The 17,430-nt window shown below is 40.6% G+C and overlaps 1 protein-coding gene across 3 annotated transcripts in view; it reads right to left on the bottom strand.

Annotated features, from left to right (window-relative positions):
- The window catches only part of LOC118775528 (ATP-binding cassette sub-family G member 4-like), a 42,339-nt gene that overhangs the window by 1,311 nt on the left and 23,598 nt on the right, over positions 1-17,430 (bottom strand). For 2 of the 3 annotated variants that reach the window (XM_036525486.1, XM_036525485.1), the window contains exons 8-14: positions 7,953-8,067; positions 7,202-7,347; positions 6,472-6,570; positions 5,040-5,208; positions 4,399-4,499; positions 2,302-2,460; positions 708-826 (exon numbers count right to left, since the gene is read on the bottom strand). In XM_036525486.1, coding sequence (XP_036381379.1) covers positions 708-826; positions 2,302-2,460; positions 4,399-4,499; positions 5,040-5,208; positions 6,472-6,570; positions 7,202-7,347; positions 7,953-8,067 — 908 coding nt within the window. The remainder of the gene's footprint in view (positions 1-707; positions 827-2,301; positions 2,461-4,398; positions 4,500-5,039; positions 5,209-6,471; positions 6,571-7,201; positions 7,348-7,952; positions 8,068-17,430) is intronic. The other variant, XR_005004842.1, reaches the window with a different exon arrangement.

The following is a 17,430-nucleotide window of genomic DNA, read 5'->3' as shown; positions in this document are numbered from 1 at the left end:
CCTCTGTTTTGTTGATGAGATGTGATAAATATAAATGAGTGCACTAGATGCTTGTCTCTCCCTCACAGCATGTGGGGTCATGTTTTTGAGGAACTAAAAAAGGATGACAACAAGTTATGGTAAAATTATCTGTTAAATACATAATTGTGACAGAGTGCTGTCACTACGGTTGAGTATGCGCTCTGATTGCCATACCAAAGAGCCTGGCTCTTTGGCATTGTGGTCAAGCTGCAGGTTTGGCACACCATAGACCTGGGTTTGAGGCCAGGTCTGGTGACTACTCTCACCCTTTACTACAATAATATATAAAATGTATTCAATATATTAAATGAAACACCCCCAGTGTTGAATTCTACCTGCTTTTACAGCCATGTTTACAAAAAACCTGACCTGAGCAGAAGCCATGCAGATCTGTGAATGGTGAGGGTCTCTGTTGTCATCATACTAATGTACAGTGAACTCCTGTCATAAGAGGGGACTCTAAGAGAGTCATCCACAGGAAAAAACTCACAAGATTTGTTTACCATCAAAGCAGCTCATTCCAAAATACGTTTGTCAGTAGCTGAACAAAATACTGTCAGTCTAGCAGAGGGGCATCAACCCAACAGTCAGTCAGAGGAAAAATAAGCTGCAATCACAACAATGGTGCATTATTTATATGCCAAAATAAATGCCTAGCCAGTTCTCACAATGACAGTGAGACCCACCTGACATAGGACACATAGGAGCTCCACTGCAGGTACTTGGGAATGGTGTCGAAGTTAACGAAAAAGCCAGAGAAGAGAAGAACTGGGATGGCAGTGACAGGGCCCACGAAGGTGGCCACCTGAGCACAGGTGAATGAGGAGATCAAAATGAAAAGGTTACCTTTGTCAATAGCAATAAAATATATTCACAATAATACAGATATCAAAAGAGGAATCCGTTCTCTCCACACTGAAACGTATTAATCAAAAGAAGGGGTTCCAGGGGGTTTTGAGTAGGGAACATAAGGCCAAAAACATTGCATGCATTCATTCTTATTTGAGGTGCCTGGTTCATATGCATTCCCTGCATTTTAGGTCTTTGACCAATGAAATCTGTTATTCCATACCCAGATTGCTTTCTATCTCAGATTCAATATCTGATAAGAATATCATATTGAAAACTTCTGTTGCCACTACAGAGCAAGGTGTACTTACCTTTTGTACACATGACTGATGTTAGGATAATATCACATTTTTTTATTAAGTGCTGTGAGCCAAATTTGATCCATGTGTCACAATGCATGGTTCCCTTGAACTACACAATTAATTATCATTGGACAATAAGACATAGAAAGAAATCATTGAAGAAAGCAAACAAGGACCAGATGGCCTTAAATTTACAGGAAAACTAGAAATGATTGTGAATGTCTTGAGAGATATTTCCAGCACTCTTGAAAGATGGCAAAAGCCATTTTATGTAAACATTCCATTTGATTTCAACATTCAATGTAAACATTCTCTTATTATTCTCTCATTCGCCGCCTTTTTGCAAGTTACTTCCATTGCATTGCAGCCCCTTTTGTGCACCCAGGTTGCAGTGGTACTAGGAGTCATGACAGCTGAGAATTGAGAGGCCATTTGTGAGAATATGATCCATTTCTATTGCTACATGCTGGACAATGCTCTGGACTGCCCATGCCAATGTCTGACAATGTGAAATGAAACCACAGAAATGGCTTTGAGATGTTTCCTCTGTTGGTATTTTATAGATATGAAATACCATTGGGAATGGGAATTACTAATGTACTGTAATACTGTTGTAATAGGCACCATAGTAGCATTAGTGGGGTAATGCCTTTGCAATAGTATGCACACATTATTTTGCCAATGCTGTTGTAATGGGATGCAGACAAATAACACAAATGTTGCTGTTTTACTGATACTGGTATTTGTGCTTACGAGCTAAGTTTATGCATTGTGTGTTTTTGTGCTTGCGGTCAATTGAAAAGTATATTCAGATAATACCCGTAGCGATTGGTAACTAAAACGCTATTATTTAGTGCAGATTGTTACAATAGCGGGAAACACCATAGTATGCATCCATTATCATTGCAATGCTGTTGTAATGAGGCAACATGGAAAGTATACACATTCTGTTATAATGCTGTTTAATGGGCATAGTATGGTAATGCACATATTGATATGGTAATAGACAAGATGTTATCAAACATATTACATTTTTAATAAGAAGTGTTATTTTAATGGAGCACAGTATTGTAAACCACATACTCCTGTTGTAATGTTGTTGTAACGGGAGTTTGTCAGGGGTGTGTACCTGGAGGGAGGTGGACGCTGCTCCAATCAGGAGGCCCAGGGACTGAGCCACAAGGGCAGTGGAGGTGGACAGTGCCATGAAGAGCAGGTAGCGCCCTGCCTCGGGCGGCTGTTCCGTCATCCAGTACACAATGCTGCAGTACATGATGGGACAGATCACCTGTGAGAGAGCATTGAGGCATGTGTCACCAGAGGGCACTGTAGACCTCAAATATTGGCCTGTGTCAGTTATGCCTATTTTTAAACCTACTTTTTTAAACCTCCATAGCATTATGAAATTTTCAGCAGCTGAAATGCATTTAAAAATTGTTGTGAGCTCCCGAGTGGCTCAGCTGGCAAGGCGCTCATCTTGAGTGTAGGCCAAGCCCTACAGCCTGGGGTCAAAACTGTCTGTCATCTGCCAATAATGCCTGGGGTCATTGGTGGGGTCTGCCCCAGCAAGGCAGAACAAATTGGCCTTGTTCCATTGGGGATAGAGGTGAGTAGGTCGATTAGGGAGTTGTCGCAGTGAGGTGAGCCTGCAGTAGTATAACTGGCAGGGCTGGGGAGTAACGGAATACATGTAACGGCGTTATGTATTTAAAATACAAAATCTGAGTAACTGTATTCCGTTACAGTTACCATTTAAGTTGATGGTAATCAAATTACAGTTACATTTTAAAAATATTTAGATTACTGAAGGGATTACATTGGATTTTTTTCCATTTAATTTCATTTATTTTTTTCATTTAATGTTTATTCAGTTGGAAAATCAATGATAGGCAACTCCCGGGTGTATCTCCCATATGCCCCTCACGAAAAAAAAAAGAAGAAAAAAGCGCGCACCCTGCCTGACTCACAAGACAGTAGAATGGAGAGTGAGACAGAAAGCAACCAGCGCAACGCGTTTATGTCTAGAATTCTATTGCAGATAACCAGAATGTTCATTCCGGATAGCAAGAATGACGTTGTGGATATCTGAAACTGAAAGCCCAATACACATGAATGGCAAAAGTGATGTCATTTGTCCTAGGAAGAATGACGTTGCGGATATCTGAAATGACAATTGTGGATAGGAAGAATGCCATTGTGGATATCTGAAATGTTCATTTTGACTAGGAAGAATTGAATTACGGGTATTTGCAATACATATACAGTCTAGCTATTAAATGTTAAAACGGCTTGCCATAATTTTGCTCATAAAACGCTTTAGGCTGTGTTCACACGTAGCGTGTTTTTCGAAGCTGTCAGCATCTGTTTTACATAATAATCCTGTGGAGTAGACCGTGTCTTCAAAAATGTCCTGAGTGTTTTTTTTAACACCGTTGCTGGTGTTTTTTTCTGAAGCTCAGGACGTTTTTGTTTCAGTTGAAAAAAGTTCAACTTTTCAGAAAAAAATGCCCTATGTCAAGTGCTTTTTTGACAGCTGACCAATCACAAGCGGAGTAATGGAGTAACGGAGTAAAGTCGTTTCCCATAACAAACACCAAAAATGGAGAAGGTAGTGGTGGAGAAGTTAATTGATAGCATCTTAGCAAAACTAGCCTGTTTGCTAACGTTAGCTATTTGGATTTTGACATCACTTGGACATAGTTCGTGAAAATCACCCAACCAGTATATGCCACATTCACACTTTTACTTACATACTTTTAAAAATAAAAAACACAATGTTCAACAAGTAATCCAAAGTATTTAGATTACGTTACTTACCATGAGTAATCTAACAGAATACGTTACAAATTACATTTTAGGGTATTCTGTAAGTATTGTGTATTGTGTAATCTGTAGTAGAATACATATTAAAAGTAACCCTCCCAACCCTGATAACTGGTGAATACAAAGAGTCAAATGAAAATGGGGAAAATGCAGAAAAAGACTATTGAGATTGAGGTTAAATTTGTTACTCAAGAGTTCAGGGCAAAGAACAATGTGGTAGGTTTGTGTACAGGCCTTACATATGTTAAAATGTGCATTCATATGGCTCCTGATCCAGTAACATGCATGATCACTTTTAGCACACAGCTGTCTCTGCCCCTTTAACACATCTCACACATTTATAGCAGCTTGCTTGTTTAGCATCAGTCATCTTATTCTGTCATATTCACCTACTCCCACCCACCTGGAAGGGAATGTCCGCCATTGTTTTGGCTAGGTAGTATGCCTTCAGGCTGTACCAGTAGTTCAGGTGTTCCCTCAGAAATACAGACATCTCCAGAGGGACTTTGTGACAATAAGAAACACACAAAAGTAACTAATCAGCAACCTGCAACACTTATAGTTTCAATAGACACTGTACTTCAATTTCCCTACATTTAAGAAGGAAAAGCTATTTTCTTTTTAATATAAAACAAAATAGGATATCCAAAATCTAAGGAATTTTACAAAATATATGATGAATTTGAGCTATATATTATAATAAAATATGTGAGGCATAAATATACACATATGAAACTGACAATCGCTCATGTAATACACTGTACACAGCCACATACATTACACATTGTTTTCAAACCCCTGTGGGATTTCTTCTGCACTTTACCATGTATTACCTCATGAAGGAGCTAAATTGATGGTTGTTGTGAAGTGCAATACCCTCTTCCAGGTATAATTCCAAAATACTACCCATATTATCAATCCACACTGTGAGATATTTCACTGAAGTGCCTGAATCAGATCCTTACCTACTACCCGCAACCCCACAACAAACACACACACACACCCAAACACACTGGAGGGCTCAATCTGACCCTCCCTCCTTACAGGTGAGAACGGTGGGCATCAGGGCAGCAAACATGAGAAAGAGCATGGAGAAGAAGAGGAAGCCAGTGTTGTTGAAGACCTTGCTGGCATCATTGCCGATGTTGAGGTACAGCAGGCCAATCAGAACCCCAATACAGATGTGTGACATCACTCGAAGATGCGTCAACACCTGCAGCCAAAAAGGTCATTAATTTCTTTCATTCATTCATCAGTTATTTCGCTCATTTAAGCAAACATTCATTCATTCATTGACAGATCATGAATGAGAGTTGGAGCAAATTCAAAGAAATTATTCTTTACATGCAGTATATGTTTATTCCAAGATTTCAAAAGAAAAATAAGCGGCGTAAGATACCATCTATATGGCGGTTTAATAAATCCTTGCAGAAGAGTTTAATACAGGGGAAGAGACTCCATCAAATGTTTGAAAAAGACAGTTTGGAGAGCAGTACTTTAGCCTACTGAAAACACTTGGTAATGTCAACAAAGAAATGCAGGTAGCCAAAAGGCATTTTAAGATGTAAACCCAGAAGAAGCAAAAAGGAATCCGCTTTTTCCAATAATTTATTAGAAAAAGGAAGAAGTTGGATGAAAAACAGAGAGGAGACATTGCAAAGTAACAGTCAAAAAGTAACAACAGTTTTGTGTATGATTTTGGACTCCATCATAAGTGGTTAGTTAGAATTATCCCTAGAGAGCAATAATTTCTGGAGGGACAGTCAACACAGTTTTCTCAAAAGATGAGTGCACTTATATATTTGTACTCTCAAAAGGCATACAACAAAGTGCCACAAGACAGTCATTCAATGAAAACTAACTGGGTTAAATGAATGTAAAATTGGTTTATTTGGCAATCTTTTCTGAGCAAGCAGTTGTGGGAACTGGAGTCCCTCAGTAATTTGCCTTGGCCTTGCTCCTTATTTACATCCATGTATATATCAGAATTATTTTTTCTTCTTAAAAAATATGATTTTTTAAAACATTTTGTATCATATTGTTCTAATATCTACTTATGTTCTACGTGTAAGTATAATAATGACACTAGAAAGTACTTTTCTCAGAAAGAGTTACAAATACATGGAACACCTTATGAGAATTTTTAGAGGGAACAAACACCCTTACAGTGTTCAAGACGAGGCTTGACAGTGCTATGTACAATACAGACTATAATGACAAGCCTAGTTGGGTTGAATGGCCCGTTTTCACCAGTTATACTTGTTATGTTCTTATGAATGGGATGAAGGGGATGTTGATGAAATTCATTATGGTTCATGAACATGCTCTAAACAAGCTTGGCTTGGTTTCTCTGAATTCCAGCATCTTTACTGGATGGCTGTTGCTGGACCAGGCTATACTTCTCACTATGCAAATCCACAATGAAGTCTTCATTTTTAAACAAGGAATACAACTTTTTATAGCTTGACTGGCATACCATGTCCCTGCATATAGTGATGAATGTTCTCTTGAAGAGAATGCAGAACTGGGTCAAGGTGCTGGTGGCAAAGGTATGTCTCTCAATATGTCCACAGTCCTGTACAGGCAGACAAACAAGTTGAAACATATTAAAAGTAAAATGAAGTACAATTCTTCAGTGCCTAAGCTCCATTATTTAATTATATACATTATGTAATTATGGTTGCGCAAATGTAATCCTGATGTCATTCCAAAATAAATAAATAAAATTTTGAATTTTGAATTTTTTTAACACAGGACAGCGCTATACTTCAGAATCAGAAATAAAATATTATAGTAATTTGATTTCATTTTGCCTAAAATGTCAAGAATTGCTTTGATCCGAATCAAAACAAACATTTTGCTGAGTTTGACGTCACCTTTCATGTTTTCACTAACATGACACTAGAGGACAATATTTCCCCCTCTATTTTTACTGAGTTCAAAGCTTCCATCATACAATTTGTACTTCATCTCTATTTTATGGCACAAGAAAGATTAGGAGGCCATTAAAAATGCAGTATGTGAGCAGTGAGAGTCTATGCTTTCCTTCAGTGTGTCAGCATGTGCATGCATTTTACATTTACATTTATTCATTTGGCAGACCCTTTTATCCACAGTGACTACAAAGTAAGAGATTTTGTGAGTAGGGATTGTCATGGTTAGCGATTGAATGTAACTTAGGGTCAGCGCATCAAAGCAACACTCACACTTTGGCGTTGTGATGGACAGGAGGAGGCTTGGTCATTTTTGTCACTTGAGTTCTTCTTGCCCTCCAGGGCACACATTCCCCCCTGCACTGCCTCAAATAGGACAGGGTTCAGGTCTCCGTACTCACCTGACGCCACCTCAATGACTGGGCAGGAGGAAAAGAGAGATGCTCAGTATGTCAGTAAGCAGTTGATGTGTCAGACTGTAAGTCCTGGCAAAGATGTTTGCTTAAAAGAAATCTACAGAACAGAAATAAAAAAGATAAAGCCCAGAGTGTTTTAGCTGGACTTAACAAATACTTAACTATCTAGACTTGTTTTGTGGATCAATGCTGAGTACACTTAATGAACTTTAATTCACTTGGATAGCTGATCCGATTGACTGAGGCCATTACATCAGGTCATCCATACAAGGTAATGGTCAGTGGATCTGCAAAAGTATGTAATCCTTAAAAACTAGCCCTCAGCATTGTAAGAGCCATTTACTTAGAGTGTGCCTGGTATATCCAACTAAATGTGGTCTTTCCCCACAAAATACAGAAACAATTTCAAGCTTAAATTAGATGTGTTATATCGATCAAATGAAGCCTGATGTAAACTATCAATCGGAGAGACTGCCATACCTTAGCTGTTCCTTCATAGAAGGAAAAGATCGCACACACACACACACACACACACACACACACACACACACGGTAGGAGCATTTCCTCAGAAACTGGTAGTTTTCTGTGCTTGCTTGGTCAGACTTACTGAAATCTGCAGGGTTGTGATAGGTGGGACAGTGCAGACCCAGACTTTTCAGATAGGGGATGAGGTATGGAACAGTTCCTTTGTAGATGCACTGACCCTGGCTGAGGATATAGAGCTGGTGGGGGCAAAAACAGGTGGGTTGAGAGAGAGAGTGAGAGAAGCTGAGAGACATACATCTACCATGCAGTAAGACCCACTCAATAGCAATGTGTCTGGCCTGACAACACAATAATAACCTTGATCTAAATTGAGATAACATGTTCGAAGGCTGAGCAATCAAAAGTAGCTATAGTAGTTAGTAATTAAAATATATTGGCAAGTAGATATTGCTGATTTGTTTCAATTACTATTTTTTAATTAGCACTCCCTGTAGTGTCACTGTTGTTTCTTTCTGCAGATGAGATGACTCAGATTATGTAATCATTGCCTGACCACAGCTCTGAAGCTCTACCAAGCAACCTGCTTGCAAACAGCTGTGACTGTAGCTAGCTACTGAAAGTTCATTCATCCTCACCATATTCAGTGTTTGCTACAGTAGGTAGCTACATCACATGCCACCATTCAAAATGACATAATGTCATGAATGCACTTCCATCCTTGATTCTGCCAAATATTACAATATCACATATTACAACAGTGAAGATCCTGAATGATGGAAATTATTAAGGCAAGGGTGACGCCGCCATTAATAAATACATTAGTAACCTGAACCCAGGGCGGCGCTATGGGGGTGCAAAGGTATTCTGCCCTGCATGTTCTGTTTTTTTTAATCGTTTGTAGAACATGTAATACCACAACCGACGCTTACCAGATTAGATTCATTTAAGTCTAATTGTGGTCATTTCTTCTTTTTTCTTCTTTCTTTTTTGGCTGGCTGTTTACGTTCAACACTAGAGACAGTCAAACACATAGAAAGAACAGTACAATAGGGGTGAATTGCACCCCCAGACGGACCTCAGTGTACCCCCAGTTGTCTCCTTATACCCGATGTCTACATAGTATTTATGTCCCATGTGGATTTTAATTGAAGCCCACTGTATTTTCTCCTAGCGCTGGGTCTGACCTGCACTTCTTCAATGTGAAATACTGAAGATAAAAAAAACAAAAGTCATACAGTAGATTTTTTTGAACCCCGCCTTTCAAAGCTGCAGAAAGTGCTCAGTGAAAGATAGAGGTAGGCATACTGACAGGCTTATCAATAAAAATATAAAAAATAAATATATATATATGGTTTCAGCATTCAGGAAAAATAGCAAAACTGTAGTAGGTTTAGGAAAACCTACATATAAAGTTTATATAGGTTGCCAGTCATTTACTGATGTCATATTAGCCATATTACTGATGTCATATTTAAAATGGGATTAACTAAAATGAGTTTACAGCTCTACTTTGCAGCAGTTAAGATATTCAGTATTTCAGAGAATTGCAGTCAATACAGTAGTAAAATAGTAATAGTAATATTTTTCAATATATTTTCTCATGGAAACATCACTGTCGTTAACAATTACCATAATTCAAGATTTTCACTGTTGCAGCTAAGTATAAACCATCCACCGACCCATCCGACGTTACAAACTACCGACCGGTATCTCTTCTCTCATTTCTATCTAAAACCTTGGAATGTGCAGTACTTAACCAACTCTCCCCTTTTCTTCTCAGGAACAACCTCTTGGACCCCCATCAGTCAGGTTTCAGAGCTGGACACTCAACAGAAACTGCACTCCTGGCCGTGACAGAGGCTCTCCACACTGCTAGAGCCTCCGGCTTGTCATCTGTCCTCATCCTCCTCGACCTCTCTGCTGCTTTCGACACAGTCAACCACCAGACACTATTATCAAAGCTGTCAGAGATGGGCATCTCTGGAACTGCCCTCTCCTGGTTCACGTCCTACCTGACTGGTAGATCCTCCCAGATCTACTGGAAAGGCTCCACCTCTGCACCCACCCCCCTCACTACAGGAGTTCCACAGGGTTCAGTACTGGGACCCCTACTCTTCTCAATTTATATTAACTCTCTTGGCTCAAATCACATGGCTTCTCCTATCACTGCTATGCTGACGACATCCAACTCTTTTTCTCTTTCCCTCCCTCTACCCCCCAGGTCAACGAAAGAATCTCTGCATGCCTGGCTGACATCTCCAAATGGATGACATCCCACCACCTGAAGCTGAACCTCAGTAAAACGGAACTGCTCTTCATCCCAGCCGGCCCTTCCCCCCTGCATGACCTCTCCATAACCGTCGATGGCACCACAATACCATCCTCTCAGTCAGCAAAGAGCTTGGGCATCATCCTCGACAGTAACCTGGACTTCAAGGAATACATCACTCGCACGTCACGGGCCTGCCGATTCCTCCTCCACAACATCAGGAGGATTCGTCCGTTCCTGACAACATACGCGACGCAGCTCCTTATCCAGGCCACAGTTCTCCCTCAACTGGACTACTGCAACGCTCTCCTCGCAGGCCTCCCAGCATGCAACACCCAGCCTCTCCAGCTCATCCAGAATGCAGCTGCCCGACTGATCTTCAACCTCCCCAAATTCTCCCATGTTACTCCCCTGCTTAAATCCCTCCACTGGCTTCCTGTCGCTGCCAGGATCAGATTCAAGACCCTGACCCTCGCCTTCTCTGCAATCAACAGGACAGCCCCTGCCTATCTCCAAGAACTCATCCAGCCCTACACACCAGCCCGACCCCTGCGCTCAGCAGCAACTGGACGCCTTGCTCCCTGCATGGTCAAGGCAGGAGGTGCTCGTTCTGCCAAACATCGGCGTTTCACCTACATCGCTCCCCAGTGGTGGAACGAACTCCCGGTCTCGCTACGGACAGCTCCTTCACCCCATTCCTTCAGACGGGGCCTGAAGACGCACCTCTTCAGACTCTACCTGGACTGACGCAGCACACAATTGCTGCCCCCCCGCCCATCAGTGCTGTCGTAAATTGCTGTGCTTTTTAAATTGTGCTTTTAAATTCTCTTGTTGCCGCCTTTACCCTGACGCTCATCGCGCCGGTTGAAGTTGTCGAAGTCCGTCGTTTGAAAGTGTATCGTATTAGTTGCCCTATAGGCTGTAATTGTACAAATCTAATAGTACTGTGTCCTCAAACAGACGCTGCTCTCAGCTGAGAACTGTCTCATTGTGGAACTGTACACATCCTGTCCCCGTACTGTCGCTATACTTGCTGTATGCACTTTTGTAAGTCGCTTTGGATAAAAGCGTCTGCTAAATAAATAAATGTAAATGTAAATGTATTTGACAGAACTAAGAAATGAAAGGTATTCGATGGCATTGTATTGTTTTAAATGGCTGCATTTTCTATTTTTACATCTGCGTGTCCAGTTGAATTGAAATTTAATGTCATCTTAATGACAGTTTGTCATTTATGTGTGCAGCATCTTAAGTTGTACGACAGAGTATCATCAAGTTGTCATCATATTGTCAGAGAAGGAAATGCACTGAACGAACTGAGCGCCTTTCACTGAACGTGATACAGTGAAAGAAGTGAGCTAACTGGAGGAAATTAATGAATCAGTGACCTTCGTAATTACTTTCTGAAAGAACTGGAATAGTGTTATTCAAACCCTGGGGGGAAGTGCATGTGGGTCGTGGTGTTTAATGTATAACACAGACAACTTCATTAACATTCCGCATGAATTTTTTAAAAAATAAGATATAAAGAAATAATGTCATGATATGTTTCCTGGATAACATTCCACCCTCAATGTATTTTTTGATCCACTAAGGATCTTTTTTTTTGATTTCTACAGGCTGATACAGTTGTTGCTCAAAGCATACTTCGGTGCTTGCTTGACTGATGTTGTGTCACAGAGTAATTAACACTGTTATTAAACAGAATAAGACAGGCTAGGTAGCAAGCAAGCAATCATGTGCCGGTTGTAACTGTAACTGTAGAGACACCTTTTCTACTTCCCACTGCAAAACTAGGGTCAATTACACCTGTTACATCTTAACTCCTATTCACCCATCGCTCCACCTAGCGACTAGGAGTGAAACACCACATATCCCCCTTAATAAGAAAACACATACAGAACTAAGTAGTATCTTTCAACTCTTCAACTTAAAGGCACTATTGTTTTTTAGGAGCATATATACAAGGCAGGGGCGGAGCCGATGGCTCATTGCAGAGGGGGCGAGGACCTGTAGCAGGCCCTTATACAGCCTATTATAGGCTGTATAGAGATGCAAGACAGATCCAAGGGGAAACTTACGGAGACGGAAGGGCGGAACAGAGAGAAACGCGGATTACAATGAGGTGTGCTATTTCAGCACAGCTCATTGCGTGAGACCATTTTTAAATACCCCAGCTCCGTTAGCAGTGACGGCGATGGGAAATAAAACAAGACAGCTGGCAATCGCCTAGTTCCTATACTTTGGGACTCGAACAGAGGGCGTAATTTTTCTGTTTGTACACTTACACAAGGATACTGGACAGTGAATAAAGTTTTCTGTAGCTCTATTGTGGCTCTTCTCATTCAAAATAAATATCGCGGAGAGAAATTTAGCTAGGGGTCGGTCGAAACTATTACGCCCTCAGTCTAACTTTTTATTTTTTTGCCGCAATCAAGACACACAAACAAACTTTATTCAACATATTCAACTAAACAACAAAAATGCGGTGAGTTGGTGATGGAGAAGGACGTACTGAGAGAGGCTCCTGCCTGACTTTCTTTAAATCACTGTTTCGTTGCGCATTGTTCCCACATTTGAGGTGAAATCTGTTCTTTAATACATGTACGAATATTTCAGAGCAAGTTTGAGCTGTATCTGTTGCGTCGATGGCCGCCAGGAGTGTTGCACTTGGAAAAAGACATTATGGTCGATCGCTCGCATAGAGGTCTCGCCCAATGGAAAACCACGGGTTATCGTCGCCAAACTCCATTATTACCATGACTGTGTTGATGTGCTGCGCCGAGCCCGAGAGAATGGCCAGCTTCAATACAAGGGAGAACCGATTGCCATCTATCCGGATTATACCGCGAGCGTTGCCAAAGCCCGCGCTGCGTTCAACGACGTCAGAAGCCTCCTCCAAGGCCGACGTGACATTCACTATGGTATATTACTCCCTGCTCGACTCCACATCTCATTCAACGGGGATACCAAGGAATTCCTGGACCCGGAAAAAGAAATGGCCTACGTGAAAAATACCATCACAATAGCAGACGCCGTACACTGACTTCATAATTTGATTCATTTTGTTCTTTTTGTCTTTATCATTCGGGCAGCTCATGTTTGCTCCATTGGCATCATTGAATGTTAATATGTTTTGATGCGCTTTTTCTAATTTCTAATTGAAGGGGGTTTGGCGGGGGCTGGTTTGTTGGACGCCAGATTGTACCCCACTACTTACACACAATGTGTGGATTTTTTCTGCGAGGGGTGTTAACATAACATAACATTGTAAAACAACTGTCACCTATGTAAGTCACTTTGGATAAAAGCGTCTGCCAAATGAATAAATGTAAATGTAGTAAGAATGTACCATTTTTAATGTCAAGTATAGAATCTGACTCCACGGGGCGCTATGTCATTGTAGTAGGTCGATTATACGGATTCCTGATTATTTTGGCCGACATTTATGCGCCAAACCTTGACGACAATGCTTTTTTCATTAATTTTTTCTCCCGACTGCCAAGTATGGAGACACATCACCTTATATTAGGTGGGGACACAAACTGTGTGCTTTCTCCAAATTTGGACCGTAGCTCCCCTATGGCAACAGCCATGTCAAAATCAGCACAATCAATCAATTTTTTTCTTAAGACATACGGCGTATCAGACGTATGGCAATTCCGCAATCCTACCTCTAGAGGTTATTCTTTCTTTTCCTCTGTCCATAAGACGTTTTCACGAATAGATTAGGCTTCTCTCTATGATAACTGATTGTGAATACCAACCCATAGTTATTTCGGACCATAGCCCCTTGACAATGAGAGTGCGCATCCCTAGTGCAGTGCCCAACTATCGCTCATGGAGACTTAATCCTTTACTTCTTTCTGAAGAACCTTTCGTAAATTTCATAAAATCCAAAATTGTATTTTTTCCTCGCCCATAATCAGACCCCGGGAATGTCGCCTTCAACAGTTTGGGAGTCGATGAAAGCATACTTAAGGGGCCAGATTATTTCGTACTCTGCAATACGTAGGAAAGCAGACACTGAACGCCTTAGGTAGTTGACAGATGATATTTTGAAGTTAGATGCAGTGTACAGCCATTCACCCACGGATGATGTGCTTAAACATTTACATTTATTCATTTAGCAGATGCTTTTATCCAAAGCGACTTACATAGGTTACAGTTCTTTACAATGCTACCCATTTATACAGCTGGATATTTACTGAGGCAATTGTGGGTTAAGTACCTTGCCCAAGGGTACAGCAACAGTGTCCCAGCGGAGATCGAACCGGCAACCTTTCGGTTACGAGTCCTGCTCCTTAACCACTATGCTACACTCGATCTTCTCTCGAACGCGCCAAGCGAAGAATTTAATTTTAAAATTTAGGCACAGCCTCTATGAGCATGGGGAGAAGGCTGGAAAAGTTTTAGCGCACCAGATACGTCAGAGGACTGCTAAGCAATACATATCTGAAATAAGTGATGGACAAGGTTTAAAGCACACTGATCACTTAAAAATAAATTCATGTTTTCAGCATTATTATTCTTCCCTCTACACATCAGAGCCACCAGACGACGAGTCTGCCTTAAATAATTTTTTTCATAATCTTGATATCCCCAGTGTAGATCCGAAACTAGCCGCGGAGCTGGAGGACCATATTTCCATCGCAGAGATTTTAGAGTCGATTAGAAGTATGCAAAGCGGCAAATCTCCAGGACCGGATGGCTATCCGTCCGAATTCTTTAAAACATTTTCAGAACAGCTTGCCCCCCTTCTCCTTTCTGTATTTCAGGAATCGCTTTCCTCTCAATCCCTCCCCCCAACTATGCGCGAGGCAACCATTTCACTTATTCTAAAGAGAGATAAAGATCCCCTTCAATGTGGTTCATATCGTCCAATTTCACTTTTGAATACAGATGTAAAGATCCTTGCAAAGGTTTTAGCCCTTCGTTTTGAAGTGTCCCTTCCCTCAATTATTTCTACAGCCCAAACAGGTTTTATGAAGAACAGGTACTCATTTTTTAACATAAGGCGCCTTTTAAATATCCTTTATAATCCCTCTCCATCCGTCATTCCAGAGATTTTACTATCACTTGATGCTGAAAAAGCTTTTGATCAGGTGGAGTGGGATTATCTCTTTTACACTCTTGAAAAATTTGGTTTTGGCCCAAAATTTATATCTTATATTAGGACTCTATATTCTTCCCCAATGGCTGCTGTGCGTACGAACAATAATTTATCCACTTACTTTAAATTGCAACGAGGCACGAGACAGGGTTGCCCTATGTCTCCTCTCCTGTTTGCCGTCGCTATTGAACCACTAGCACTAGCCCTGCGACAGGATATTCATATTAAAGGAAATGGTCGTGGAGGTCGGGAATATAAATTATCGCTTTATGCGGATGATCTACTGCTGTACATATCGGACCCTCTGTCGAGCCTTCCTAGATTGTTTGACTTATTAAGTAAATTTGGCAAACTATCTGGCTACAAAATAAATCTCTCTAAAAGTGAGTTGATGCCAATTAATGCAACTGCCAAAAGTGCCTCCTTTAGTTCAACTCCTTTTAAAATTAGTGCAGAGAAGTTTAAGTATCTGGGAGTCTGGATTACACATAACTACAAAGACCTTTATAAGACCAATTTTCTGCCCTTGGTATCTTGTCTGAAACAGGACATCAAACGTTGGGATTTGCTGCCCCTTTCTCTAGGTGGAAGGATCAATATAATTAAGATGAATGTGTTACCTAGATTTTTATACCTGTTTCAAAGTCTTCCTATTTTTTTGACCAAATTTTTTTTTTAGGTCCATAGATACACTTATATCAACTTTCATCTGGAATAAAAAACCCCCGCGTATACGGAAATGCATACTGCAGAAGCCTCGTCCTCGGGGTGGTATGGCACTCCCAAATTTTCAGTATTACTATTGGGCAGCTAACATTAGGGCGTTGATGTATTGGCTGAAGGACGTAGATGGTACTGATGCCCCCAAATGGTTAATCTAAGAGTTCATCTTGCAGCCCTACCTCCTTACCAGCATTACTGTGCTCCAAACTCCCATTGGAAAAGCCCATCTCTTATTATACCAACAACCCCATTGTTGTACAGTCAGTAAAAGTTTGGAATCAGTTTAGGCGGTCATTTGCACTTCACAATTCCTCACTATTCGCTCCGATAGTTAAAAACCACATGTTTACCCCTTCGACATCAGATGGAGCATTCAATATTTGGTCTAGGAGTGGGATCTCATCATTTCATGACCTCTATATAGATAATAATTTTGCATCCTTTGAACAACTGGTGAATAAATTTAGTATTCCTAGATCACATTTTTTCAGATATCTACAGCTGCGGAGCTTTGTAGCCTCACATTTTGATTGTTTTTCTTTATATCCCCCCACGTCACTGTTAGACTCTATTTTCAAACTCAGGATAGACCTCAAGCAGATTATAGGTAGGATATACGACCTTCTCAATCTACACAATTTGGTAATTTTAGATGATCTTAAGAGCAGGTGGGAAGAGGACTTAGATGAACAAATTTCAGAAGAAATCTGGCAGAGAATTATTCGAAGAATTTACTCATCATCCATCTGTCAAAGGCATGTTGTTATACAGTTCAAAGTAGTACATCGACTTCATTGGTGCAAGGTTAGACTGTCTAGAATTAGACCAAATTTGGACCCTACATGCGATAGGTGTAAACAAGCCCCTGCAGGCTTATTACATATGTTTTGGACGTGTCCAGGACTACATTATTTCTGGCAATCTATTTTTGATACTTTCTCCTAAATCGTAGAGGAGCCAATAGACCCCTCCCCCTATATTGCATTATTTGGTGTTGTACCGCCGGATGTCCAATTAAATAACCACAAATGCAATATGCTGGCTTTTTGTACTCTGTTGGCCAGGCGACTAATATTGTTTAGGTGGAAAGATCCTCTTCCCCCTACTTACTCTCAATGGATTAAAGAGGTTATGCAATATCTCAAACTAGAGAAGATAAGATATTCTCTCCAAGGGTCCGTACTGAGATTTTATATGATCTGGCAGCCCTTCTTGACATTTGTGGAAAATATGGAACCAGAGAATCTAAACCTATAGTATGCCTCCACTCCCCCCCTTTTATTTATTTATTTATTTATTCATTCATTCATTCTTTTTCCTCTTCCCTTATTATTGGTATTATTATGCATTTCTGCTTTTCATGTAATTTTGGAATATGACTAGTTCTATTTCATTGGTACAGGTCTGAGGGGTGGGTGGTATGGGTGGGTTTAGGGGTTTAGTACTGTTTGTAGTTGTATACTGTGAAAATCTTTAATAAAAAGACCTTGATTA

Source organism: Megalops cyprinoides, chromosome 3 (assembly GCF_013368585.1).
Source record: "Megalops cyprinoides isolate fMegCyp1 chromosome 3, fMegCyp1.pri, whole genome shotgun sequence".
In the NCBI taxonomy this organism is placed as follows: Eukaryota; Metazoa; Chordata; class Actinopteri; order Elopiformes; family Megalopidae; genus Megalops; species Megalops cyprinoides.
This window is presented reverse-complemented; position numbering and strand designations above follow the sequence as displayed.